The sequence below is a fragment of the Heterocephalus glaber genome, unplaced genomic scaffold, assembly GCF_053883595.1.
Source record: "Heterocephalus glaber isolate CG9 unplaced genomic scaffold, H.glaber_assembly_v1.0 deba00001564, whole genome shotgun sequence".
NCBI lineage: Eukaryota > Metazoa > Chordata > Mammalia > Rodentia > Bathyergidae > Heterocephalus > Heterocephalus glaber.
In genome coordinates, this window is record NW_028258351.1 from 9,737,247 (window position 1) to 9,764,978 (window position 27,732).

The window sequence follows — 27,732 nt, forward strand, 5'->3', positions numbered from 1 at the left end:
ATTTTGCAGTGATACCACAGAATCCCACAGGCTTGGTAATTCATAAACAACAGGAGTTGATTTCTCACTGTTCGGAGGCTGGGAAGTCCAACACCCAGGCACCAGCATCTGGCCAGGGCCTCCCTGCTGCAGCAGCCACGAGGAAGGTGCATGGTGGAAGGGCGGGGAAGGACACAAGAGGCAGCATGGGTCCACCTTGAGGCCTGGTGCCCTATTGTTATCTGTACTAATCTGCTCATGAAACAGGAGGCTTTGTGACCTCCACACCTCCAGTTCAGCCACACTTCTCTGGACTGGTGACTAGGTGCAACATCTATCTGATCTTCGAAGCAACAGCAACACTTAACAGCTCCCCACCAGCTTGCTGACCCAGCCTCCCCTCACCTGAGGCAGGGACCTGACTGACCTTAGGTCACCTTACAGTCACACAACACCACCAGCCTATCCTGCTCTTTGTGTGAAAGCCAATGATTTCCCCTACCTTTGTGCCAAAGCCAATTAAAGGCAGTTTACTTCTGATGTTCCTTCTTGTCTCCTTCCCTGTCACTAGATTGTTCTGCCCACAACTTCTCTCCCCACCCTGAAGCCCAGGGAAAAAGGAAGAAAAAGATACACTCACCAAAGGAGGATTGGAAGCTCCTGAAGCACCCTTTACTCTAGAATAAAAATCTCCCGTTTAGGGTTTTTCTTGCAAAGTTCTTCCTATGTAATCATGGTTTTGAATGAGGAAAGGAATACAAATTTAAAAGGGAGAAATACTTTTTGCAGAGCCAAAGTATTCTCAAGTAGTTCAGGACACCATACATGAGCCACGTGACCTTGGTCCTGTCCCCTGTGCTCTCTGGGCCTCATTTCTCAACCAGCCAGGCCCCCTGCCCAGGGGCTGGTCTCCTGCACAGTAACGGAGCATGCTCAGGAAGCTCAGCATGCACTTCCCGGCGGTGCTGTTGACGCACTCAGTGCTACGTCACTTTTTTATCTTTGTGAATGCAGTGGGATTTGGTCTCTAGGTGGTGCACAGGAGGCCAAAGGAGAGACAGATCACAGAACTGGGAGTGCCCACTTCCCTCTCCCTGAGCTCCACCCTCACCCCAGCCCCAATACCTACCTACCTTTCTCTCTCTCCAGACCCACTTCCTTTGCCCTGGCTCCTCCTTGTTGAATAGCTGCCAAACGGCTTTGGTTTCGGTTTTCTGAAAAAGTCCAGCTCTGGGTAGAGACAGCTCAGTTGAGTGAAAGGAAGCGGTGGCCAGAGGCTGTGGACAGATGGCTTTTTCTAGCCCCCAACCACCCTACGTGAGCCCGGTGAGTTCAGAGCTGGCCTGACCTTAGCTGGCTGCACAGCCAGGAGGAAGCAGCTGTGGATCTCTGAGGAAAGGACTGGGTGGCTGGAGCTGGGGTAAGGGGGCAGCCCAAAGAGGCCCCAAGGAGGGCGAGAATGCAGAGGAGGTCGTCTGGACATAGCTTCTGTTCCATGGTGTCTCATCTATGGAAACTTCCTGGACAGAGCGATGTTAATCACTGCGATTCCCATGTTTGACACTTGCTTACTGAGCTGGCTCTGGGTGCCTGCTCCATCCTCAGTGCATGTGGAAGACAGGCCTAGTACCATCTAGAAGGGTGACAGTTTGTATGAAGGGGACATGAGCTATCTTTTGGGAAGGAAACAACCTGCATACATAGCACTTATGGCCTCTTCTCTGGAAATCGCCTCCAGGATTCAGCCATTCGCTAGCTGAGTGACTGCAGGCAAGGTACTTTCACCTCTCTGGGCCTCAGTTTCCACATCTATAAGATGGGCATAATATTCGAAGCTACCCCTGAGGCCAGGGTAGCGATCATGTGAGGCAGCATATCTCGCATGTTTGAACGGTATCTGGCATGCTGCAAGTGCTCTGGGAGTGTTGGGCATTATCAGGAATTGGGGGGCAGCAAGGGAGGCCTCTGAGAGGTGTCTGTGTCCCGAAGGGTGAGTTGGGATTCATAAGCCAAGGGTGCACCCTGGCTGTCTGCAGAGGGGCTGTCTCCAAAATGGGGCTGGGAGTGGGGCTGTCCCCGCAGGGGGAGGCACAATGGCCTCTCTCAGTGACCCGCTGACCCCTGGCAGCCAGAACCACACTTTCTCCCAAATGTCAACTGTGCGGGAGGCCACTCGACCACAGCAGTGCTGAGGAATTGCACCTGCAGTGAGGGCCTGACCTAGGCACCCGGCTCCCTGTTCTAGCTGGCCTCATCTAGGGGGCAGGATGGGAGCTGGGGTCACGGGTTGGTGGGCCAGGAATAAAGATGTTCTGTGTTTTATCATGAGGCAGCCCTTGTGGGTTTGGAAGCATGAGTTCTGGGGTTCAAGTCCCACCTCTGTCACTGAGCAGCCGTGTGGCTTTGGGTGAGTTATGAGCCTTTCTGTGCTCTAGTTTCCTCATCTGTAAAAGTGGCAGTGACAGTGGCAAAGGTTGTTATGAGGATGAAGGAGATAACACAGAAATGAAAGGTTCACTACAAGCAGGGCCTTAGAACCTTCGGGGCTACAGGGCCCTTTGGCTAAAAGCCGTGCACTGTGGGCAGCCTTGGCCAGCTAGGCTGAGGGCCCCACTGCCAGTGCCTGGACAAAGTGTCCTCTGGTGACACTGGGCCACCAGAAGGCTGCTGCACTCTGGCCTGTAAGGGTCAGCTCTGCTTACTGGACCTTCAGCTAGGAAGAGGAGAAAAATGCCCCAGCCTTCAGGTGTGACCAGGAGCAGGGAACAAGTTCTGACCCAGCGGGGGATTGGTTTGTGCTGTTGCAAACAGCTGCAGTATCAAGGCTGAGCTCCAGCCAGGGCTTTCCACAAATATAGCCAGGTGACATTATTGTCAGCTGACCAGAGGAGACTCCGGGAGCCAGGTAGGTCAAGTGACTTGTCCAACATCAGAACTGCTAGCACAGGGAGCTGTCACAGGAGCCAGTTCCTGTGGGACCATAAATCCAGGACAAAACCCCATCGTCTTGAGTGCTGGAAGCCAAAGCAGGTCCCATTGTTTTCTGATGAGACCCCTCACTGGCCCTCACACATCCAAATTCCTCAGCAGCCTGTTCAGCCAGGCTTAAAACAGCAATTCGGTTTTCTTATTGTTCTGAAGGTTAGAAGTCTAAAATCCAAGTGTTCAAAGGCTGGAGTATAATTCATTAGTAAGGCAGGTGCCTATAAATGCCTGGATTTGATCCCACACGCCACAAGGAAAATAAAAGGTGTCAGAAAGTCCCTTTCCATCCAGCGCCTTCGGGGAGGGTCCCTTTCCTTGCCTTTCTACCTTCTTGAGGTTCCTGCATGCCTTGGCTTGGGTTTCTTCCCTCTGTCTCTAAAGCCAGCAGCCTCTTGGGGCTAGGGGTGTAGCTCATGGTAGAATGCCTGCTGAGCCTTCCAGGCCCAGGACTCAATCCTCAACACCACAGAAAATAACAATAAGAAATTTAGGGCCGGGGATTTAGCTCAGTGTTTTCGCCGCCTGGTGTGCAAGCACAAGGACCCAGGTTCAATCCCCGGTACCAAAAAAAAAAAAAAAAGAAAAGAAATTTAAAAATAGCAGCTTCTTCTGCATTCACACCTCCTTCTTGTGGCCCTGACCTCCCTACCTCCCTCTTACATAGGATCCACCTGGGCCTCAGTGTGGAGCCCTGGGGCCCATCTCACCAGCTCCAGATCCTTAACTTAATCTGCAAGGACCTTTCGGCCACTTAATTAGCATATGCTCAGGTCTCAGGGATTAGAATGGACATTTCCCGGCAGGGGTGGGGTGTCATTCAGCCTCCAGCCTGGTACTTGCAGTCAGCCGGTATTACCAGCTTCTGGATAATTCCTCCAACGATAGTTTATCTGTAAATACACAAATGCATGTACAGCTTCCTCCACCCATTTTTTATACAGATGACATCATGCCATATCAGTACTCAGTGTTCCTTTTTTCTCCTTTTCTTTTCTGCTGTGCTGAGGATTGAATCCGAGATCTCATACATGCTAGGCAAGTGCTCTACCACTGAGCTACACTCCAGCCCAGTTCCTATTCTTTTAAAGGCTACATTGAAGCTATTATATGGAAGTAGAATCATTTATTTCACCTTTTTCCTACTGGTGGACTTTTAGGCCTTTTCTTTTAGCCTTTTCTTTTTGATCAGAGAGTAACCCATACTGTCCTACCCCTTTGATCTGTGCTCATCCATCCTTCCTCCATTCCTGGATTTCTTCAGTGATGCCTTCTCTGGACTTACGACTCTCAGCCATCACATCCTGCTTTCCATTCTTCACGCCTCAATATGTGTATGCATCAGTGAAGCTTCCAGGCTTCCCAGCAGTGTACACATTTGAAGCATGGCTTCTTGTGACACTTCAAAAGGTTCTGCGGAGAATTTCATGATTTCCCACTGCTCCCTGGTGTGTCTTACCTGGCCATCTCCCTAATACATGTCACCTGCCCAGTTCCCATAGTCACTTATTCATTTATTATTTCTTCATGTAGCAGTGGGAATTGAACACATGCTAGATAAGTGCTTTAGCATGGAGCTACATCTCCAGCCCAGCATTTAATTTACATAGGGAGCTGCCCAAAGGAGTTGTGAGAGAAGACATTAACAACCCCAAGAAAAGTGTGAAAATTGGCAAGAAGATGGAATTGTGCTTTAATGCTAGTTGCAGAGGTACCCTGGGTAAAAGGGATTCCAGAAGTAAGCTTTGAAGTTCCAGAAGTGACCAATTTGGGAATTTTGCTTAGAGAGAACAAGGCCAGGGGTGAGGGGCTGGGGGGACGCGAGTGGCAGAGAGGCACCTATTATGTGCCAGTCTCTTCCACAGACCTTTTATCAGTCATCAAAGAAGCTGATATAACAAGGAGGTTTCCCTACTTTAGAGACCAGGAAACGAGCAAAGAAAGACAAAGAAAGCTTCCCAAGGTCACTGGGGTAATGAGCAACAGAGATGGGATTCAAACTTAGTTGGCCTGACTCTAAAACAGTGCGCACCCAGTGTAACCCACCTGATGCTCCCTCAATGAGGCCCAGAAAGGGACCCAAGAGAGGGACTGCCGATGGGGTCCAGGAGGGGGGGAGATTCGCCTGTGGGGGCCCTGAGGGAAGGAACTGGAACTGGGGCACAGGAGCAGGGTTAGGCCAGTGCCAACCAATTGATGTCCCCACATCTTCTTCATGCAGGCTGTTCCTTTTTCTGGGGTGATCCAAGGAGGTCTCCAGGAGGGTCTTCAGATCACTGTCCAGGGAACCATTCTTCACTCCAACACAAACAGGTATACAAGGGCTGGGGATTTAGCTCAGTAGTTCCGCTGCCTGCCTCGCAAGTGCAAGGACCCAAGTTTGATCCCTGGTACCAAAAAAAAAAAAAAAAGATTCAAACAGGTATACGATGGCACCGCTGTTTCCCCTCAGAGTTGTCCCTTAGTAACCGCTGAGCAGAGCTGACCCTTGACCCCAGGATGCTCACAGTCTGAGGAGGAAAGCGGGTGACTCAGAAGCCCTGCTGACAGGGTTGAACTTTACACACTATGACATAGAGTTGCCTGGCAAGCTGATATTTATTTCTGCCTCCTCCTGTAGGCACTGTCTTTGCAGGTATATTCCCATCAATTCACACAATCTTTAAATTAGTTCTTTAGTTTCCCAGCTGAGCAGGTGTGGGCTGCAACCTTGCTGGCTTCCAGTGAGTGCCCACATGGCACTGAAGGCTCTCTCCCTTATTGGCAGGCTTCACAACCATCTCTGATATCAATGTGTAATTAGTTCCCAAGTCCTGTGCGTCTTGTTGCCAGTACTAGCACTTTTCCTTACCTATTTTTTTTTTACATATTTTTTAAGAAAATCCCCACTGGAGGGGCAAAATGTATTAAGTGTACAAAGACACATTAGGTCCAAGTTAGATGGACAGAATGGCAACAAGCTCCCCGCTGCCACGCAGGTTATATTCAAGGAAAGCAAATATGCCAGGCCCTCCTGTTCTGTCATTGGCAATAATCCACACTACAGAAGACGGTCTGACTTCCCTCTGCCTAGGTTCTCGGTGAACTTCCAGACTGGCTTCAGTGACAATGACATTGCCTTCCACTTCAACCCACGGTTTGAAGAGGGAGGGTATGTTGTTTGCAATACAAAGCAGAAAGGAAATTGGGGGCCAGAGGAGAGGAAGATACAAATGCCTTTCCAGAAGGGGAAGGCCTTTGAGCTCTGCTTCCTGGTGCAGAGATCGGAGTTCAAGGTGAGCAGGACCACCCTCCCATCCCCTTTCCAAGCCACCTCTGGCCCTACCAGCCTTGGTGAAAGGCTTTTACATAAGCACCTTCATTGAGATCAGGCCAGAGCAACACCACTAAACAGACAATGAGACTGTTGCCTGGTAAGTGTGTTACTCACGGCCAGGTAGCCTCTTTTACACGCTTTCACCTGCACACAGGTGCTTCTGCTGCTTCTTTTCTTGTGTATATAGAGCTAGATACATCACCATGTTGCTTTTGGTCCTTGTATGTCTTTAAAGTTCAGGTTATTTCAATTCCTGTGCTGTTCCAGGCCTCTGCTGTGGATCCTGGTAACATCTAGTCTTTGGAAAACGTATTCTAGCTCTTTTCTACTAAGGGTGTGATTGTATAAGCCACTGCAGATTACCTTTGCAGACACAGTCATCTCCCTGGGCTTGGGGATCAGGGTGGGGTGAGTATGTCCACGTCTGTCCTTCTGTGTGTGACATGGCGTTTCCCACACACTCAGTGTGCAACAGGAGGGTGCCCCTCCTCTGCTCCCGGGGAGCATTGTATGCATATTGCAATATTATCCAGGTGAGGTATGATTAGAAATACCACCTGCTATAGTGATCGAACACCTGTAAGAACGAAAAGCCAAAACAGGGGCCAAGTGGAGATTTGGATTGGGTGCATTCTGACCCAGACACCTGTTCCTGTCACTGGCTCAGCACTGGATTTGGACAGCAGTCTCAGGCCTCCATTTCCAGAAGCAGGGAGCCAGGTGTGCACCTGCCCTGGCCCAGGACTCCTCCCCCAGACTGCACTCTCCTTTGGCAGGTGATGGTGAACAAGAGATTCTTTGTGCAGTACCCACACCGAGTGCCCTTTCATCTTGCGGACACCATCTCTGTTGCTGGCCCTTTGCAGCTGTCCTACATCAGCTTCCAGGTCAGACTGAACACCTGACACCTGTGCTGTCCCAGGGGCTGGGGTGCAGGGCCCAGTCTGGCTGTGTCTGGGCCCTGTTGGATGGGCCCAAAGGTCCTAGCCAGTCTCCTCCACCAGTGGCTTTGGGGATACACTGCTTCCTCGGTCCTAGAGACTGTCCACTCCTCCTGTCACTCTGTACCTCCTCTTTGTGTTGCTGCCTCTGTGCAAAACATCTTTGGTTTTCCAGGCCCCTTGGCCACTGTTCACTGTCACCCTCTAGGCCAGGTGGTTCCACAAAGAGCCCAAGCTTAGAAACAAAATGAAATCCAGTTCAAATTCCCAAATCTGCCATTCTCACCATGTGGAATCTTCAAGGAGCAACTTTACCTTGGTTTTCTCATATGCAGAAAGGGCACAGTCATTGCCACTGGGTCATGTGGTTCTACCATCCCATGTGCATCAGATGACACAACATGGTCCCCAGAGCCCACCCCAGGGCTTCTTGGACCCTCTCTGTGTTTTGCGATTTTTAAATGTGTTGCTGAAATCTAAAAGGAGTGGGGATGTCATGAGAAAAATTGGATGATTGGGGCACCCTGGGCCCACCATAGGCTCTCAGCAAACATGAGTACCTCTCCCTTTGGGCCTCGTTGCCCACATTCCTCCCTTCCCAACCCTTCCCTGCAGGAGCTGGGTGGGGAGGTGACTGCCACCCTGCCTTCACTCTCTGGGCCTAACTAACCCACTTCGGCCACTCAGCATGCACCCTGCCTGCACCGATCTACCTTGCTCCCTCTTGCCCTACCCAGCGCTGTCGTCTGCTCCTCCTGGGCTCCGCTGCTCCATTACCTTGGTACCTTTTGTTTTAACAGAACTTCCCCGTGCAGCCTGCCTTCTCCATGCCACAATTCTCCCAGCCTGTGCGTTTCCCACAGAAGTCCAGGAGGTACAGACCGAAAGTGAGTTAAACACAGAGCCGGGGAGGCTGAGCAGGTAGCAGAAGGACAGAGGGACGAGAGTCTGGGCCAGCCAGCAGGCCCATCACATCCATGCAAGGGTTTCCTGTTTGCCTCCTCCAGGCCCCCAGAAGCTGCCCTGGACCCCTCCCCGCCCCTTTAGGTTCCCTAGTGCATCAATGTTCTCCCTCCCTGAAACCCCAGCCTCGGTCCAGGCCACCGAGACTCCTCACCATGGCATCCATGGTTCATTTCCACCTACCCCCATCTAGTGACCTTCCTAGAAACACATTTCATCACAAATTCTCCCTGCTTAAAAATCTTGAAAGCCCCAATAAAGCTCCAGCTCTCCAGCAGGATGTCCCAGGGTTGTCCCCAGGCTCCTCCCAACTCAGCTCCCAGCCTCACTGCCCCCAACAAAGCTCACACAGCCTCCGCTGCTCACTCCAGGCCCTCTTGGGCCATCACACTTTGCCACCCTTTGCCCACCTTGCCTCCAGCAGACTTCTAACCACATTGCGATTCTCTGCTTAATGTCACTCCTCTGGGGAGTGTTCCCTGCCTAGAAGATTGCCTCTGCCTCAGAAGAAACTTGAGCTCTGTGCTTGGCGCACCACGAGGCCTTCGGGAAATGCTAGTTTTCACCTTGTGGGTAAAATAGGGCTGTAGAAGTAGTGCTCTTGCCTCTGAGGGCTCAGGAAATCAAGTTGGTCTGGGTTAGACCTGTCCCCTCTCTTGGGAAGTCAAGGGAGCATTCCTCTCTCCTAACCCTGGACTGTCCTATGTTTATGGGGTTCAAAACCAGGGTGCTCTAAGTTCAGAAAGGGTTTGCTTGAGAGCAGGAAATAGACAAATGTCAAGAACCCCACCTGGAGCTCAGCAGTTGTCTGTCACCCTGTGTGGCACTAGCAACAGCCATAATGTTGATTATTCTCATTCTTTTCAGCCTCAAGGCATTTGGCCTGCCCCGGGTCTGGCAGAAAGTCCCTTGCTCTTGTCTCTGGTCTTCTTCATTTCAAATTCTCCTGCAGGTTAACATATTCATGATGGGGCCATAATTCCTATGTTTTACTGCCAGGTGGCTCTGGTACATGCATGACTGTCCCAGCAGATGGTACAAGCCACCCAATGGAACAGCCATGCATGCAGAGGGGTGGAGAAACAAGGCCCTCCCCAAGTGCCTAACCTTGTGGTGGTAGGAGGAGGAGACTGAGGGTGTGTTTGGCTGGCTGGCCTCAGGAAACCACCTGAGTGCCAAGTCCTTACACAAGTTCCTGCCATTCTGGGGGCAGCCTCAAGACACATTCTCCTTTCCGGCCTGTGAAGATGGGCCTCTGAGGAGAGAAATTTTCCTGAGAAGAAAGGTGGGCCAGAGCCCACAGACACTGCTCACTTTCTTCTCTGGAACTCTAGCCTTTGCCTCTCCCTCATCCACTTGAGTGAAGAAAACACCTCTGCCCACCCCTAGCATACTGGCTGCTGGTCATGGTCAGGTAGCCATTTGCCTGCCGGGTGAATGTAGTTCAAGGTTATCAAGAAGTATGTGTCATGTGGCGCCCTCTGGTGACGGGTGGTGGTCTTCACGCGGGTGAGCTTTTTAAAACCTTGTTTCTTCTTCCAGACTCAACCCATCATGCACGGTATCCCTGGACTGGTGTTCTCTGTAAGTCTGAAAATTCTGCTCCACTCACAACCCTGTATCTTCCCTCTTCAACAAGAAGAGAATTCTCTAAGCCCTAGAGTTGGGAAGAAAGTGGCTTAGCAAAGAGGATGGGAACAGCTGGGGCTCCATCCTCTACTTAGAAGAAGTGCAGCTACAGCTCTCCTCGGGACAGCAGAGATTCTAGAACAGTCATCAAAGAAGCAGATCCCCTAGGGAGCAGCAGAGCAAACAGTCCTATTACCAAGAGGGGAGTGTAGGGGCCCCAGCTTCCAGATAAGGGTTAGTAGCTACCCATCCTAGGGTGTCACTACTGATTCCAAGTATCTTCTCCCCCTCTTGCCAGTGTATATCAAGTGGGGGGTCTGCAGTGATAAGGGGCTGCCTGGAGGGGCTGAGAGCCAGGTGATGGGGTCTGAGAACACAGGAAGATCCGGGAAGGCTGATGTGAGAAGCGAGGTGAACTGTAGAACCCCAGGGCTGGAGCTCTCGACCTCAGCCTCCCATTAGGGCCGCCCCTCCAGAATGTGTGGGTATCTGTGTGTGTGTGCATGCCCACCACATTCCCACTTTGACTTTCATGGTCTCTTTCCCACAGAATCCTGAACTATCACCTATAATGGACCCCAACCTAAACTATGTAAGTGGTGTCTGGGTAGCAGAGGGAGATTTCGTTTGCTATGGGCAGGGTGGGAGGTAAATGACAGCTGGCAGTGACCCTCTGGCTTGCATAATTAAAAAGAGTCCTTTGTCAGCTGAAATTTAAAAGTATTCGGGTAAATTAGGAGCATGTTGAAAGGAGCTTTCGACTTTAAAATGGTCCCTTGAGTGTGAGCTAATTCTATGGCCTTGGCTTGTCGCCCCAGGATGCTTTAGCATCCCGCCAACGCTCCTTTCATGACTGTGAAGGCCCCCTGCTTTGGGAACACTGGGAGGTTTTCCCTTGGTGTTTAATGAACCAAGTAAAGATGTCAGGGTTTCCTCTGGAAGTCATACTACTCTAAGGTGCGGTTTCAGACTCAGCTGATGTCCAAGTCCGTGACACTTGGTACAGAATTCCCCTGCAGTGGTGGCTCTCGGCTCTCACCAGCTGACCTGTTCCCATCCTTCCAACAGCCCATTCCTTACTTCACCTCCATCCCAGGTGGGCTGTTCCCATCTAGGGTCATCACTGTGTCCGGCATTATCCCACCCAATGCTAAGAGGTAAGTCGGGACCTCCAGTGCTCTCAAGGAGGAGGGCCATCCCCTGGCTCCAGGCAGACTGGACATGGCGGGAGGGGCTGAGGGCAGAGCTCGGGAGACACAGAGGGTCCATGTGATGCACCTACCCCAGGTTCCACATCAACCTGCGCTGTGGGAGTGACGTTGCCTTCCACCTGAACCCACGTTTTGATCAAAACACTGTGGTCCGAAACACTCAGATCAAGGGCTGCTGGGGTTCAGAAGAGCGAAGCCTGCCCTTCAAAATGCCCTTCAGACAAGGCCAGGGCTTCTTGGTAAGATGCTGAAGCTTGGAGCTTGGGGAGCTCACTGGGTGCAAGGGGACAAAGGGTGAGGAGCTCTGGGGGTACCTCGAATGGGGTGTGGGGGGGTGATGCCTGTGATAGGAAGGCTGGGCCCCAGAGGAGAGAGAGTGTGCAGCAAACTATTAATATGTTATGATTACTCTTCCCCCTGTGGCAAGTCTTAGCATCTGCTTTGTATAGATAAGCAAATAAGACCACAGGGGAAGTTACTTGCCAGAGGTCACATAGCCCATTTCTGCCACATCACACCCAAGAATGAGGTGCCAGACATTTAAACCCTTATTAAAGCAGCAGGCATTTATCAATCTGAATGGTGCAGGAAGTGCCCCATGTGCAGGATGCAGCCAGAAAGCAGAGAGACAAGGTCCTACCCCATGGGGCCGCCATCCAGGTGGGGAGGAGCAAGGGGACCAAGGCTTGAGGTGATCAGCACAGAAAGGACAGGTGCTGAGCAGAAAGGCAGCCAGGGCCCGGGGTGGAGGGAGCCCCCCTTCGGGGGTCCATGTGCAGAGGAGGGAGGGGCTGTCCAGAGCTGCACTGCAAGGTGGAGAGTGAGGGTGAGAGAGGTCTGGGTGTGGCTGCAGGCTGATCAGCCCAGCAGGCCTTCTCCACCCTGACTACAAGTTCAGATCCCCCAAGGAGGTTAAAAAAGGTAAATGAAGCTGTGGTGCATGCCTGTAATCCCAGCACTCTAGGAGGCTGAGGCAGGAGGATGATACATTTGCGCCCAGCCTGGGCAATTTAGCAACTTAGTGAAACACTGTCTTGAAGTAAAATAAAAATTAAAAAAAACAGGGAGGATGTAGCTCAATGGGAAGGTCCTGGGTTCAATCTCAAGAAAGAAAGAAAGAAAGAAAGAAAGAAAGAAAGAAAGAGAGAGAGAGAGAGAAAGAGAAAAGAAAAGAAAGAAAGAGAAAGGAAGGAAGAGAGAGAAAGAGAGAGAGAGAGAAAAGGGAGGGAAGGAAAGAAGGAAGGAAGGAAGGAAGGAAGGAAAGAAGGAAGAGGGAGGGAGAGGGAGGGGGAGCAGGCCATTGAGAATGGAGATAGTCAGCCTAGGCATCCACTGAGGCATTAGAGAAGCCCTAAGTGACCGCACTCTGAGTTGAGTTGAAAATGACTCTTGTAGGGCTTTGCAAGCCATGAAAGGAGCTTGGATTTTACTACAGTGAAAAGCCACTGGGGAGCAGCAGCGGGGAACAGTACCTTGGATTTATAATGACTGTGTGGCCTTGGGGCAGTGCCCTTCAGGCAGGGATAGTCACTTGGGAGTCTGTGTCTCCATTTCCTCATCTACAAGGGGAGCGAAGAATACGGTGATCTCAGAGAGCTGTGGGAATGGACCGAGGTAGTGCACATGAGGTAGCCTCTGTGCACATGAGGACAGTGCCCGGCACACGAGCGTGATGCACGTGGGACCACTGGTGTTTGTACCCTCACTGCCCCCTAGAGAAGGTCCTGGGCTGGACAGGACGAGTCAGGAGGCTGCTGTTGCTGCTGCAGAGCCCAGGTGTGGACATGGGGGACACAGATGGCACGAGGCAGCACTGCTGTCCCTGGTGGCCTGAAGAGGCTGTTGATCACCTGAGAGGGGTCGGTGGAAGCAGGGAAGGCTTGGCAGAGAGGGCTGGATCCTGAGGTGCTGGGCAGTGATCACACGGGACAGATACAGGCCGGGAGCTGCACCCCGAGCTGGAAATGGCATGTGCTAAAGTACATGGGAGCAGAGCATGTGGGTGTGTGGAGGGGAGCAGGTCATTCAGTGCAGGGGAGGAGCTTGTGGCATACAGGAAGGAGCCAGGGAAGGAGAGGACCCCGAGCCTGCAGTGAAGGCTGAGGACTTTGTACTAAGAGAGTAAATGGCAAGGCCTTTCTATCCAGGTGGGGATCATATGCGAAGGTTACTGCTACAGGGTGACTGTGGATGGCCAATACCTGCTGGAATACACCCACCGCCTGAAGGACCTGAGGGCCATCAATAACCTAGAAGTGGCTGGTGACATTGAGCTGACCAATGTGCACACCTAGGCGGGCTACATGGGCTGGCAATGGGCTGGGTGTGCTACTATCTGTGTCTCCTCCCCCTCCACTTCTCTGTGGGGCCCCAACTTCCTGAACCCTGACATCTCAGCAGAGGGCACCTCAGGTGTGCCATGCAGGGGAGCCACCGGGTCCACACCTCCAGGCAGAGAATGGGGGTCCTGAGCCTGCTGAGCCCCCAGTCCAGTCCCACACTACATGCGGCTCTCAACCACCTTTCCATCCTCTATGCAGCCCCTTGGAGGGCCCAAGACACAGCTATGGACTCCAGGGACGAGGTGACCTCCACAGTCCCCCATTCCTGTGACCTTTACCCTCTCCCTTGGCTCTGTACCCTGCTGCAACACCACCCCCTCTGGCCACCCTGGTGACATCCTATTGGCTTCCACCAAGTGAGCAGAACTTTCTCTGCCAGGGAGCTCTTCCCTTTTATGCCATCCGTAAAAATAAAGAAATAAAATGCTGTTGGCACACACTCATGGGATAGCTGCTTTACTAGTGTGTCTGGAGACATACTGGAGTCTCTGGAACTAAGGGTCCCTGCTGAGGAGGAGTAGGAGGGAACAGCGCTGGCTCCCTTTGGGCTGGGGGTCCTAACATCCACACCTACTACTCCCTGAGGGTCCCTCACAAACCCCACAAGGGCGTGCTGGGGAAGGTAGCTGGGGCTCAGACTTCCTGGGCAGGGGTCTCTGGTATCTTGGTAGCGGGTTGAATCTAGGAAATATGCCCACGCAGCTGAGAGGTGAGGGATCTGCTGGCATAGGGAGCCTAGCTGTGTGTCCACTCATTAGTTCTATCAAGAGCTTAGACCCTCAGGAACCAGGGTGGGGCTCGGAGTGTGGTCCTCAGGCAGCCCCATCACCAGGGAACTGATTAGCGCAGCGGGCCCCATCTGAGACTCACTAAATGGGAATCTGCATTCTAACCAGATCCCCGTGAGGTGGCCCCACTGACTGGCTGCACACCCAGAAGAGCCCCCATATCAAGCAGACAGGCATGCAAGTGCCCTTCACCCTACCTCATCCTCCTCCTACAGGAGGCCGTGCCTGCTTTTCCCAGGTGCCCAATTGCCACTGGGCAAAGGGAATATGGCAGCAGAGCAAAAACTGTGTATGACAAGGTGGAGGGCAAGGCCTTCACTAAAGAGCTGGCACTGCAAGCCCCAGCAAAACCTCCATAAGATGCATTGTGTGTGAGGCCCAGCCCCTGCCCCTCTGTCCCCCACCCCTTCCCCACCATCTTTAGAGAAGTGCAAAACTTCACTTGCTGCCCCAAGTCATTTCAAAGAAGAATCTGTGGGGTGGCTGGTACCGTCCTTGGTGGGGGATCTTTGTCCTAGTGGTGGCACACCCCATTCCATACAAATTGGGGGGGCTCTCCCTACAAAATAGCCAGGCACACACTTTCAAGGTGGTTAAAATAAAATGAATTTCACATAAATATTTCCTTCAAGAAGTCATACAAGGAAGGCTCAAGTGGCTCTTGGGAGCAGATGGATGTTTTTTAAATACAGAAGCATAAATACTGTACATGGGGCAGCTACATACAGAGTGTATTGCAAGCGCCCCCCGGTGGCCACTCAAAGTGATGCCGTCAGAAGAAGGTTTCATCTTCCTCTCGCCCACTGGTCAGGCCTGGCATGGCAGATTCATCTCCAAGGGGCCAGGAAGAGTGGGCTTCAGGCACAGAGGTGGCTCCAACCAGTCCAGGACGCTACTTGGTATTAGGTCGAGTAAAGGGCTTGAGAGGGAGGAGCTTAGGAACTAAGATGTGAGGCTGGCTGTGGTCACTTTTCCCCCTCTCCTAAGGCCCGATGACTTTGGCTCCAGAGCCGACTCTGTGCTCACACTTAGTGACAGCAGCTCGAACATCTCCATGGGTTGTCAGAGCTTGATGTCGCCAGGTGGCCGCTCTGCCCGGTCCTTCTTCACCTCGTAGGGAAAGACAGCACCAAAGATATCTTCATGATAGCGCTTCTGGCTCTGTAAGGAGAAACACAGGTCACATGTCAGCTCCGCAGGTCTGGCTGCCCCTCAGTCACCAGGTTCGGGCTGGGACAAGGCCCTGGGGCTGCCCCAGCTTCTCCGTTACATGGACTTCACGAGCCCTGTGCAGACCGACGGTCATGCTGAGATGACACCTGGATTTGGTTCCTTGACCAACCCTTGTGAGTGCAAGCTTCATGGGTGGATGGCATTCCACTTCCTCTCACCATGTGTCCACTAGATATTCCAGCAAATGTGAGCTTTTTTTAAGTGCAGTACTGGGGGTTGAACCCAGGGCCTTGCACTGAGTTACTTCCTCTGCCCTTTCTATTTTTCATTTCGAGACAGCATCTTTCTGGTTGCCCAGGCTGGCCTGGAACTTACAATCCTCCTACCAGAGCCTCCTCAGTACAGGCGTGTTCCCCCCCGCACCTGGCTTCCCCCCCAGAATGAAGTCATGATACACAGGACCATGGTAAAGACCGTGAGAAGTCTTGTAGTAAAGCAGTGTGTTTTATTTTGTTTAACTGAGAAGGTTCCAAACTATCTGACCTTTGAACATTTTTGAGGTCAAATATCTATGAACACACTGAACATATTTTGGGAAATGCCTGTGATCTCCTTGCCATTCTTCATATATGCCAGACTAACACCTACCCCGGGGCCTTTGTACTTGTGGTTCCCTACAGATCTGCCCAGAACAATATGTAAAGGACTTCCTCTTTCAGGTATTTTCTCATATGTCACCTTCCAGTGACACCTTCCCTGGCTGCCTTATTTAAAATAATACTCCTTAACTTTCCCTCAACAGCTTCTCCATTTAATTCTTCTCTGAAGACTACACATTTTACACGTTTTGTTTTATTTGTCAGTCCCACTAGAACATAAAGTCCAGCCAGACAGAAATTTCTGCCTGCTCTGTTTGCTCTATGCCCACCACACAGCAGGTACTCAATAAATACGATGAACATGTGAATGTGTCACAGGGAGAATAAGAAGTGACAAACACAGACCTTGGAACCAGAGAGGGACAGATTGCAACACTCTCATATTACTACTGTGGGCCTCCAGGGCCCCTCTCTCCTGAAAACTTGGGCGTGACAAAGGACAGAAGGAAATGCCACATGAAATCCTTGGTCAGCACCTGGCCCAGTGCAGGCCCTCGACAGAACCTGTGAATGTCAGCACCACGGAAGCGTGCGTCCTTCCTTTGAGGGGCTGAGAGACAGCAGACAGATATCTGGGTGTAAACAAGTGTCCATCCCACATGAAGCTGAGAGGGGACATATTCCTGTCCCTGGTGTTCATAGCTCTGCTCTAGCTACAGATACAGGGCGGGGTGGGGGGGAGCCGAGGAACTGCTCCCACTGGGAAAACAGAACATGGTGCCCTGACTTCTCAAAGATGGCTGACAATCAGCCTATCCAGCCACCTCAGGTTCTTATGGGGTCCAGGAGTGTCCCGGGACTCTCCTGGTGCTGCACCCCTGTCCTGGCTCTGTGGCCTGGGCCTAGCATGCACCCTCAACCAACAGACCAGCTACCATACCTTGAGCTGGAAGAAGTAGTCCTCAACCTGCTCCTCATTCAAGTTCAGCTTGGCAGCCACCAGCTGCTTCAGAGTGTAGGCCACGTCCTGGGCCATGAGCACGTTCCCACACACATAGAGGTGGCCTGGCTCCTCGTGGAGCACACGGAGCACCTCTCCAGCCAGCTGCTGCCGCAGGATGTCTTGAACATAGACCTGAACGGAGAGGAGATGGTGGGTCCAGGCTTCGGCTTCAGGAAGTGAAGCTCACAGCCAGGTCTGGTGTTGATGGGAAGGTAAGGAAGGGACACCAAGGCCTGAAGGTCCTCCCAACCAGGACCTCGGCTCAAGATGAACAGGGGCACTGCCCACTACCCAGGCCAGGGGTGCTCAGATTTTCTCTGAATTCACACACTTCAAAGAGGTATCCACCAAGCCAGTTCCCCAGAGCACTAGGGCCTGCCCATGTACACCCCAGGAAAGAGACCTTCCAGTTCTGTCTGACTGACAGAGGGGACAGTGCAGGGAAACAGGTCCCCAGGTTCCCCGGTTACACAGAAGGCCCCAGAACAATCAGGAACTCTGCTCTCGTTCTAAACAAAATGTTCAGTGACCCCGGTACTGGGTTGGAGATGCCTGCAGGGGCAAATTCACGAGGACCCAACCAAAAATCTGTCCCCAGCCCTAGGATCCTGGGGCAAAATGCCCCTGAGGACACCAGGGCCCATCTGAGGCCTTGCTGGGCCTGAGCAAAAGGCTGGCCTGGACCACCTCTCCTGGGACAGTCATGTGCCAGGTGAGGTGCTGGGGACCCCCAGCAGGCTGGGCTCTGGGGATTAACCCACAGCGCAACAGTTCTCACCCTCTGTGGGCCTTCTCTTCTCCTGGAATAGAGGACACGATGCTCTTTGTGAAGAGCACCACCTTGGAGGGTGTGTGTCATGGCCATCTCAGAGGCAAGGAGATGCACAGAGCAGTGAGGGCTCTGGAGAACCCTCCACAGCCCATGCTCATGTTCCATGCACAGTGCGGCCGCATTACCTTGGGTTTCCCAGGCAGCCTGGAGTAGGCTGTGTGCACTTCATGCAGCACCCCCTTCCGGGCCATCTGCAGCATCTCCTCCTTATAGATGTGGTCCTCGTCTGGGTGACGACACCCAAACACCAGGGTCATTCGGCCACCCTGGAGCCCTGCAAGAACCATCAGGATGCAGTTTACCAGGATGGCCACCAGAGGACAACCGTGGCTCAAGAGGGATCAACATGAATTCTCATTTCATTTCATCTGGGCAAGTGTGTACGCATCTGCTGTTCTCCCCATTTTACAGATGAGGAAACCAGAATGCTGGGGCCCAGGGCATTTATATCCCTTTTCCATAGTCACAGTACTGAAAGTAAAGATGGGATTCCATCCAGCTCATCACCAGTCAAAAGTGGGGACTTTTCCTATTACTCCCTGGGAAGAAATGCCCAGCCCACCTGAAACCCTCATCCCATCCAGGAACCCTCACACAGCCCCATAGTCTCCTTTTTTTCCCCTACTTTATTTTTATTTTTATTTTTTTTGGCACTGAGGCATGCAAATTGGAAAGCAATGGAGACAATTATGAAGCTCCTTTGTTCACATACATGGCTCTTTTTTGTTGGTCATTTGATTTTTAAATTTTATTCTTGCCTTTTAAGACACCACACCCATACGTATTTATAGAGTGCCATGTGGTATTTCCATACGTATGTACAATGCATAAGGACCAAGCCAGGGCAATCATTATCTCCCCTCCTCACTGCAAGCTGTACCTTTGTGCTCAGAGTTGTGGAGACGCTGCTGCCAGAAACTTCGGAAGGGAGCGATGCCTGTGCCGGGCCCAATGAGGATGCAAGGATGGGAGGGGTCCTTGGGGAGCTGGAAGCTGCTGACCCTGAAGGGGACAGGAGAGAGGCCCCAGTGCTCAGATGCCCTGGGCCACACACATGCATGGGATGCAGGTAGGGGAGCTGGGTGAGGGATGGAGTGATGGTGTGGGATGGAGGAGAACAAGCAGCTCAAGGCTGATCTTTGGGTCCTGTGGGCAGTATCACCTGCCCTGCCCAGGTCCACCATTTCCCCACACTGTGGCCCTTGAAAAAGGGCACTCTGCACCCCACCACTGTGGCTGTTGCTAACCCTGCTAGAGACCAGGCCACACACTGTGGCCAGGGGATAAAATGGGGAAGCCCAGGGGGACTCAACACCTTCGTGATGGGCCAGGGGTTCCGGAAGGGCACTGAACCCCAGAACCCTTCCTGTCTCCTTGGAACCTCCAACCTAGTGGTCCCCAGGACCAGACAGGGTGCTTACCTCCGCACAAAGCAGGGCACCGGGTCCTGGGGCTTCAAGTTGCTGAGCCATGTACTGCACACGCCACGGTGCAGGGGGCCCCGGGCATCTGCAAGGACAGCACATACCTGAGCAACATGTGGCCATGCCGGCTGCTCCTCTGGCACTAATGATCCCCCGACTGCCCTGCCAGGCACTCTCGAGGCTGAATGAGGGGCTGCGTGTGCCCTGGTTCATAGGTCTACCCTTGGCATGCCCAGAGCCAGGAGGCTGAAAGGGACAGAGTCCCAGAGAGGGAAAGTGACTTGAACAGGGTCACGCAGCTGGTGGTGGAATCTGGGTCCCTGACTTACTCCAGGGCTTCTTTCAGGCCCCTGGCTCTGCTGAGTGACCTCACAAAGGTGGCCCTTGCTGGTAGGAGCCCTGGATGAGGAACGGCTCCCTCCACATTCCAGCTGCTCTGACTTCTCCCTGTCTTCCTAGCAGCCCCTCCTGGCTGGGAAGCCCGGCTTCCTCAGACGAATTCCCTCCATCACAGCCCAGCATTCACAGGAGGCCTCCTGTGACTTGAGAAGCCCTTAGGGTTTTGCTCTGCACGGACTCTGGCTCTCACAGGACAGGACATGCCTTCCTCTTGTCCCTGGTCCCAAGGCCACACTCAGGCTATGTGGGAGTTCTCTAGTGAGAGGATAGAGGGGCCAGAGGCACAGCCAGCTCCCAGCTTCGCCAACCCAGACACTGCTCAGAGGCCAGGCCAGGGCAGGGGCTCAGGTTCAAACACCTGGATAAGAGACTGAACCTCCAAGTCTGTCACCCAGCCCCTCCACACGCTCCCTCACGGTCCTTCTTGCCACCTACATGGTGATAATCACCTAGTCATTTCTATGTCTCTCTTCATTAGCCCACTAGAAGCCCCAGGAGGGCAGGGGCTGTTCCACACCCACCACAGTGCCCAGGACAGACATAAGCCATCAGAATACAAGTGGAGTGAGCAAGGGGCTCTCAGTGCAGAACACCCTGACTGCAGGACGGACATCAGAGGACTAAGTCATCGGGCTCCCCTATGTGCTGGGCGCTGTCCACATTGATCTCATTAAATTGTCCCAACCCTAGGAGGCCAGGAGCATGGCTGGAAACTTGGAATCAGCAGCTAAATCCCCTGGGTTTGTACCTCAGCTTTCCTAGCAGTGTGACTTTGAACAGGTGGCTTAACCTCTGTGTCTGCACGTCCTCCTGTGTAAAATGCTCACAGAGCCCATCTCACATGGTTGCCCTAGCGCCCGCTTTGCAGTACTCTCCCTGGCCCTCCTCCTAGTGTTCCTCACGGCTCCAGGAGGAGGAGGAGGATGTCACCACTCCCCTGTAACGGATGAGGCTCAGGGATGTGGGCCAGCTGCCCTGGGGTAAGGGGTAACGGATCTGGACGGCTCCGGAGCCTCTGTCCCGCCTCACCTTGGGTGCGGTAGGCGACCACGGCCACCGTGAGGTGCACCTCTGAGGGAGTGTGGTCCGGGGAGGAGCTGATGGAGTAGTAGCGGGGCTTCAGAATGGGGAGCTGGGAGAGCAGGAAGGCAGCGGGCACCCGCAGCGACGGGAACTCTTCCAGCACCTCCAGGAACGTGGGGCTGTTGGTGAACTTCCATTTGTTGTACTCTGAGGGCTGAAAGCCAAGGGCAGCAGCGTGAGGACTCAGGGTGCTGGCCCACATCGGGGCGTGGTGGGGGAGGCAGACACAACCCAGTGTCCACTCACTCAGCAAACAGGCCACTGCCGGGCGCTGTCCACGGTACTGAGGCTACCAAGCCAGAGAGGGAAGGGACGAATTTGGGCCAGCCAGTAGCTCTTTTCTGTGCGCCTGCTGTGGGTACCTCAGACAGGGATCAACTCGACTATAATCTAAGGTGAGGCAAGGCTTTGGAACCAGTCAGGTCTGAGCTCCAATCTTGGATGGATGCCCTTTGTGGCTGTGGAATCCTATCCTGATTACTGAACCGCTGAAGTGAGGTGAGGACAGCATCGCCTCCCTCGTGGAGTTGTTATGTTAAATGAGGAAACGAGTGTCAAGCTAGTCCAGTACAGCCACAAAATAACGGTAGTGAGATGGTTGGGGATGGAGATGATTAGTGGTAATGATGATGGTTCAAATGATGCCCAATGCTTTGTGCAAAGACATGGGCCAGAAAGCCGCAGGTGGCTTAATGCATTCTCTCATGAAATGATTAATCCAACTATCCACCTGTCACCACGTCCATGTATCCATTCATCCACACCATCTGTCTTCCAATGCTGCTCTGTCTAGCTTTGAGGAAGACAAAAACAGACAAGACATGGTGGGCCCCCCTTTCTAGCTAACCTCCAAGGACGTATACTTCGGCTGCACCCTGTTGACACTCAGGAAAATTCAGTTCACTCAACACAGCTCTGCCCTAGAGAACGGGGCAGCAGTTGGTGCCTGGTTCCCAAAGTTTTCCTTTCAGATCCACTCAGAGGTTAAAGTTGACCTCTGGGCTCCAGTTCCTTCCATTCTTCGAACTGCCCCTAGCTCACCCACCAGCCTCGACTCTCACCTGGCTCAGAGTCTCCAGTCTCTGTCTCTCAGCCTGTTCTGTGGCCAGCCGGGCCAGCTTCTGGAGCTGCAGCTGGGTTGGGGGGGTGGTGATGTCCAGGAAGTAGGTGAGGGCCTGGCTAAGTGAGCAGGGTGGCAGCCTCTTGGCCTTGACCCAGTAGCTCCCTGCACAGGGAAGGAAGGAGTCAGGATGGAATGAAGAAAAAGAAAAGCTTTGGGCTCCTTAGAGGCTGATGGGGCCTCTAGGGTAGATAGTTCCTATCTTCCCAGGGTAAGGGAGAGGAGACACTGAAGTCCTGGCTCCGAGAGATATGATCCTGACAACCTACCCATGTCCCTCTCTGGGAAGCAAGACACCGAAGATGAACTACAGACTCCTAATGACTAAGTCCACTGAAGACTTTGATACACCCCAGGGCCAGTTATTCACTTAGAGACAAGCCCATGACAAGTTCCTTGTGGGGTTGTGCCATGCCCGGAGGTGCTGAGGGAGCAGAAGATCAGCCCAAGGTGAGGTGGGAGCCTTGAGTAGTCTCAAGGGGCAATCTGCAGGACAGTCACAGCATGGACCTCAGGGCCAGCAGACCTGGGTTCAAGCTCTGGTTGCCCCCATCCTGCTGGGTGACTGAACCCTGTGGCCTTGGTTCCTTCCCTGAGGACTGGATATGATGATACAGCCTATCTTGCTAGGCATGTGTGAGCACCTAACGTATGTGAACAGTCGGTGCTGTGTCTGGCACTGGGGTGCTCAATCAGTGCTGGGTAAGGATATTATTATGTTATTTCATCTGGACCAGAAGCCCGGCAAACCACATCTGTGTCCCTACAGTCACGAGGACATCTCTCTAACTTTCCCAAGTTTCAGGCTCTCTCACTTTCTCCTGACTTGGGGGGGGGCATTGCCAAGCTTTCTTCTCTGACCCCCACTTTCCCATTTTGGCCCCTGTATTTTGGAGATACAGTCTTTGGCAGTGTCACTGTCACTGAGGCAACTACGGTCAGGGAGCTGTTCCCATGGGCTGGGATGGCGCAGTTGGATCAGGGCGGTGCAGGCCCAGCCCTTGGTAGGATGAGGTGTGGTGAGGGATGCCAGCCCTGTGGCTGCACTTCATGCCAAGGGCTCACCGCTGTCATCCAGGGCCTCAAGGCGCATGATGTTGTGGGCTCCTAGGCTGTCCACCACTCGCTCCAAGACGCCTTGGACCAGGGCCGGCTGGTTGCATGGGAAAACCCCAAGGTGCTCCCCGGGCAGGTAAGCCAGGCCTCGGCTGTCCTCACAGGAGAGTTCCACCAGGAGGGTGGTGCGGCTGAAGAAGAGAGAAGCCCTTGGTGACCATGAGGATTTCCTCCAGGGTTCCTGATGGACAAGCCAGCTTCCCCAGGAAATGTGCCCTCCTGTTATCTTTCTGGCTGGTTCCTTGAACCTAGGTCACCAGCCTGAGCTGGGAACAAGGCATGTCCTCAAGCGGGGTCACTCAGAGTCCTGCAGCTTCCCCTCAGGGAGAAGGTGGGCCACATCCCTCCTGGGTAGCCCTCTGACCCACCAAGGGCCTGGCCCTGGACTCTGCCTAAAGAAAGCATCACATTTGGAGATACATGGTCATCAGAAAAAACTTTTCCTTGTCTCCAGTGCAAATCCTGTTCTTATTAGAACAAAGGCCAATTTCCCTAACAAATGGAGAGAGCACAACACAGATAGACAAAACTTCTAGATGATCCACAGCATTTGCCTACCTGGCTGGGAAATGTCCTTTCCTGCCAAAGCTTTTCATGAAAGCTCTTAAGACTCAATTGCTCTGAGTCTCCTTGCCCTCTCCTCTCAAAGAGAATTCTCCATGGAGTAGAGCAGAGGTGAAACAGGTACCAGTTTCTGAGCGGGACAGCCGGATGGTCAAATGGGACCCAGCATGAAGGCACAGGTGGCTATGGGTCAGCAGATGAGCCAGTCCTAAGGGGGCATCACTGAGAACCTGGGGACACCTCTCTCCCTGCAAGACTGACTTGCCCTGGTCTTTTCGTTCATTAAAATAAAATCTTGGATTTTTTTTTTTTTTGGTACCGGGGATTGAACTCGGGACCTTGTACTTGTGAGGCAGGTGGTGGAACCACTGAGCTAAATCCCCGGCCCAAATCTTGGATTTGTTCAAAATAAGTCCTCGGTGATACACTTTCTCAGAGCCCTGCACTCCAGCTCACCTGGATTTTGGACTCTGAAGATTCTGCTGAGATTTGAGCCTCATGGTGAACACGTCCTTGGCATGCAGCCTACTGAGGGCTGTGGAAATAGAGATGGGGAGATGGCAAGGGAGCCCTGAGCACTGGTCGGGGAGCCCCACACGTCTGAGTCCATTATTCCTGCACACTCCCTGTGGGTGACCCACTGTAGTGGTTGTTGGCTGGGGTTTTCTTTTCCTTCCTTTTTCCCCATTTCTGAATCATAAATAAAGAATCTTGATCCAGAGATGGGTGTAGGGGTGCCTGCCTGTAATCCTAGCACTCAGAAGGCTGAGGCAAGAAGATTGAAAGTTCAAGGCCATCCCAGGCTACATAAAGACTTGAGCTGTATAACGAAACTCTATCTCCAGGAAAAAAAAAAAAAGAGCTTTGGTCTGATGGAAGATGATTATGCTGCTGCTAGGTATCAGGAAATAGATGCCAGAATAGAAAGGACCAGAATGGCTAGGGTTCGACAGGAGAGTAGACTTGAAGCTGAGCATGTCCTAAACATGCAGAAACCTGCAGGGCTTCTGTCCCTCAGGGCACAGGGCACAGCATGGGGAGTAGGTGCAGAGCTGAGTCACTGACTGCAGCCTGCAACTGCCTCCATGAAGCCTCTTCATGACACCTGGCTGCCTTTGGAAGGCTAGGCTCGGATCCCAACTTGGCCATGCGCTACAGCCCACTTTCCCTCCTTGAACTTCAATTTCCCCATCTGTCTCTCACAGATGGCAGGGCTCAGGCCAAGTGGGCAAAGACCCCAGCACAGTGCCTGGCACAATCAGCCCTCTGCTGGCACTGGCTCCCTCCTCCTCCACTGGCCTCCCTCAGAGCCAGAGTCTTGTTTCCAACAGGCCCTGGGATGCATCAAGACAGAGAGGTGCCTGCAGCCCCAGCCAACCGCCTCTGTTCACAGGGCCCTGATGCTCCCCTTGACCATGGGCTAGCAGCTCAGAGACACAAACCCAGGCAGGTAGGAAGGGCAAACAGAGAAGTGGATACCTTTGTTGAGGTCCAAAGGCTGCAAGTCCTGCACCAGCCTGTAGTGGTGTGGCTCCCAGGTCACGGTGGATGTGTAGAGCTTGGGGATCTGGATGTGGTGTTTGCCTCGAACATCAAATGCCTCACAGGCTGCCTGGAGGATGTAGGGGCTGGTGTTCAGGGCCTCTTTGTCATCACCACTAAGGTCACCAACTTTAGGCCCTCACCCTGCACAATCATGGGGCTGGGTGCTTCATGGAATATCCAAGCACTCAGTGATGGGGCTGGTGCCCAGGCTTGGCACACGGTACCTACTGCTATTATGAATACAAATACTGACATCATCTTATTTTATCTTCTTCTCCACATGGCAAGGGAGGTGTGACTGCTCTCCTTTCCTGACAGAGAATCAGACAGAGGAGGCCTCAGCTTTGGAACCATGTCCACCAGACTCAAGCTACTGCTCCTGTCCCTGAGCAAAATGCTTTGCTTCTGTCCTAAATTCCTTAGCAAGGTCGAGACCCAGGCAACAAACTGATCCAAAGAGCTCAACTGTATGGCTCCTGTCACCAGCTTTCCACTGCTGCAAGGCCAATGAGACATGGCTGCAAGAGGTGACCAAGATATCAGTGGGAAAAGATCTTGAGCCACAAGCTCCCCCAGGGCATGAGGCTTCTCTGCTACCTTCTCCCAATGAAGAGATCACGTGTATTGGGGAGAGCAGTTTTGATCTGAGCCCTCAGGCCTATAGCCCTGGCCCGCACCTGGGACAGTACCCACAGACCTGGGTAGAGGTCACACCGCCTGGCCAGCTGGCACAGACATCCTGGGTATGACTGCACCTCATCACCTGTGCTGTGGGCCGCTCTGGCTGGAAACTGACCTTGAAGGTTTGCACAGCCCAGGTGCGGAAGGCATCCTCCTGCCCGCTGAGCTCATCCCCTTCCCCCACTGGGGTGAGCTGAGAGGCCCCCAGCTGGGACAACTTCAGGTCAATGTCATGAGCGAAGGCACAGAAGCGAGGATACATGCTGGAGCCAAGGCCGAACACAGCATACCTGTGGAGGAGGACACACGCATGGAGACTCGTGTCACAAGCAAGCAGCACCAACAGCCTGCAAAGCCAGCCTCACATCATCCCACACCTGCTGGGCCACACCCAGTGCTCTTGGCCCCCAGACCCTGCCACCAACTCCCATGACTAATGTGCCTACAAGAGGGCTCCTGTAGCTCAATTCTCAATACTCTCAGAGGACAAGCCTCTGCCCAGGGTCCTCTTCTGTGCCTGGACATCAAGAAGAGTCCTGCACACCAGATTCCACCCCACAAGCCCAGACTCAGCGGGAGTGTGTGTGGAGGGGAGTGGGGGGCTACCTGAAGGTGTTGGTGAGCTTTTTCAGGATGAAGAGGGATTTCTTCAGTGTCTGAAAAGAGAGGGAGTCACAGAGTTCTAAGGCCAGGATTTATAAATGCACTGTTTTCTCCTTCTTCCTGGTGGCGCATTTAAACACTGGCCACACCTAGCACGAGCAGGCTCAGGTCTTCAGCGGAGGCTGGTTTACGTGTGGTGCCACCTGCCAGAGCTCAGCTGATGCGTTCAGCTGGTCTCTCAAGCCAACTGAACCGAGGAACTCATGGGGCTCTGCTCCTCAGGGGGCCCTTACCAGCCTGGCCTCCCACCCATCCAGCCCTGGTACAGCCAGTCCTGTCTTATAGCAAAGCACCCCCAGAGCATCTCCTGTTTAGAACCTGTTAAGAGCAATAAGAATTGGTCTTATATTGTCTAGAATAACCCTAATTTTCTAAGAACCCAGATAGCTTTAGGTGGTACACGATCGAGCAGAGATAGCACCAAATCATACTGTGGGAAACTACTCTCCTTTTGGTAACTCGTTTTTTAGTTATTTCCCTTTTGATTACATTATCATCCTTCTGAGCACTAGAGAGGCAGTCTCAAGTTGGTGCTAATAGAGCCTTAGCAGTTCTCTCCTTTTTAAAAAGCCAGATAGAGCAGGCCTGGGTGAGGCAGATAAATCCAATGGCTAAAATCCAATAGCTTCATTTGGAGTTCACTAAATTTACTTTCTTGCTGGCTTTCCCTGTATGAGAATGATACAAGTGGTCTTGAAAATTTTTTTTCTTATTTACAAAAGGCAGATCAATTCACAGAAATAGATTATGTCATAGAAAAGGTGACACATGTTAGAGCCAGAGTGACCTGTGAACACTGTCCCAAATGCCCTCTTGAGGTCACACTGAATCCCTGCGACCATCTCCTGTGTCCTCCCAGGCCCCACCACCCTGCAGCCAATCCTCAGCACTCGCCTCTCCATTGCCAGGGCAGTCTCCGTTCCCAAACGTGCTGGTCACCACCAGCAGCAGCTGCTCCTCCTCCAACCTGCTCAGCCTGTACTCATCCATGCAGAGAACCTGGGGTGACACCGAGGTGGCCATCAGCCCTCAGCTCCACCCGGGGCCTCCACACCTGCCCTAGACACCCACCCAGCTGTCCGGGTACCTTGGGATTGAAGGCACAGCTGAACAAGGCCCCCAGGTCCTGGGCCAGCGCTTCTGACTTTCCCGTCTCCGTGGCAAAGAGGATTGTGGCTCTGACTCGGGATGCCATTGTCTTGTGCATCAGCACAGAGGCAAAGAGCACAGCTCTGTGGGGACAGAGAGAGATCCTGTGTGCTGTCAACTTTCAGAGAGGCTCGACAGGGTCAGAGTGGAAGGGGAAACCTCTGGAGTGGGCGGGGTGAGGAGAAAGCAACCTACGCTTCTCCACAGCTGTCCACCCTGAGTGGTGGCCC

At 52.9% G+C, this 27,732-nt stretch overlaps 2 protein-coding genes across 11 annotated transcripts in view; one reads left to right on the plus strand and one right to left on the minus strand.

Moving 5' to 3' along the window:
• The first annotated feature begins 1,114 nt into the window (after positions 1 to 1,114).
• Positions 1,115 to 13,802, plus strand: Lgals9 (galectin 9). 8 transcript variants are annotated; one of them, XM_021238233.2, is made up of 10 exons: positions 1,115 to 1,305; positions 5,183 to 5,274; positions 6,035 to 6,236; positions 7,054 to 7,164; positions 8,019 to 8,105; positions 9,724 to 9,765; positions 10,361 to 10,402; positions 10,780 to 10,967; positions 11,098 to 11,260; positions 13,169 to 13,802. In XM_021238233.2, the coding sequence occupies exons 1-10, from the start codon at positions 1,267 to 1,269 to the stop codon at positions 13,313 to 13,315; spliced, it is 1,113 nt and encodes a 370-aa protein (XP_021093892.1). In that variant the 5' UTR covers positions 1,115 to 1,266; the 3' UTR covers positions 13,316 to 13,802. The 8 variants fall into 8 exon arrangements, with proteins under 8 accessions (XP_021093892.1, XP_004857020.1, XP_004857021.1 ...); XM_004856963.4 differs by having other exon boundaries at positions 10,879 to 10,967; XM_087191944.1 differs by having other exon boundaries at positions 1,225 to 1,305; positions 6,035 to 6,112; positions 10,879 to 10,967.
• Positions 13,803 to 14,733: 931 nt separating this feature from the next.
• The window catches only part of Nos2 (nitric oxide synthase 2), a 36,193-nt gene continuing 23,194 nt past the window's right edge, over positions 14,734 to 27,732 (minus strand). The window contains exons 13-26 of one of the 3 annotated variants that reach the window (XM_004856965.3): positions 27,441 to 27,585; positions 27,248 to 27,352; positions 26,297 to 26,346; positions 25,806 to 25,980; positions 24,944 to 25,076; positions 23,921 to 23,999; positions 22,850 to 23,031; positions 21,726 to 21,889; positions 20,611 to 20,818; positions 19,180 to 19,267; positions 18,639 to 18,760; positions 17,884 to 18,032; positions 16,864 to 17,058; positions 14,734 to 15,312 (exon numbers count right to left, since the gene is read on the minus strand). In XM_004856965.3, coding sequence (XP_004857022.2) covers positions 15,214 to 15,312; positions 16,864 to 17,058; positions 17,884 to 18,032; positions 18,639 to 18,760; positions 19,180 to 19,267; positions 20,611 to 20,818; positions 21,726 to 21,889; positions 22,850 to 23,031; positions 23,921 to 23,999; positions 24,944 to 25,076; positions 25,806 to 25,980; positions 26,297 to 26,346; positions 27,248 to 27,352; positions 27,441 to 27,585 — 1,894 coding nt within the window. In that variant the 3' untranslated portion in view covers positions 14,734 to 15,213. The remainder of the gene's footprint in view (positions 15,313 to 16,863; positions 17,059 to 17,883; positions 18,033 to 18,638; positions 18,761 to 19,179; positions 19,268 to 20,610; positions 20,819 to 21,725; positions 21,890 to 22,849; positions 23,032 to 23,920; positions 24,000 to 24,943; positions 25,077 to 25,805; positions 25,981 to 26,296; positions 26,347 to 27,247; positions 27,353 to 27,440; positions 27,586 to 27,732) is intronic. The other 2 variants (XM_021238230.2, XM_021238232.2) reach the window with 2 other exon arrangements.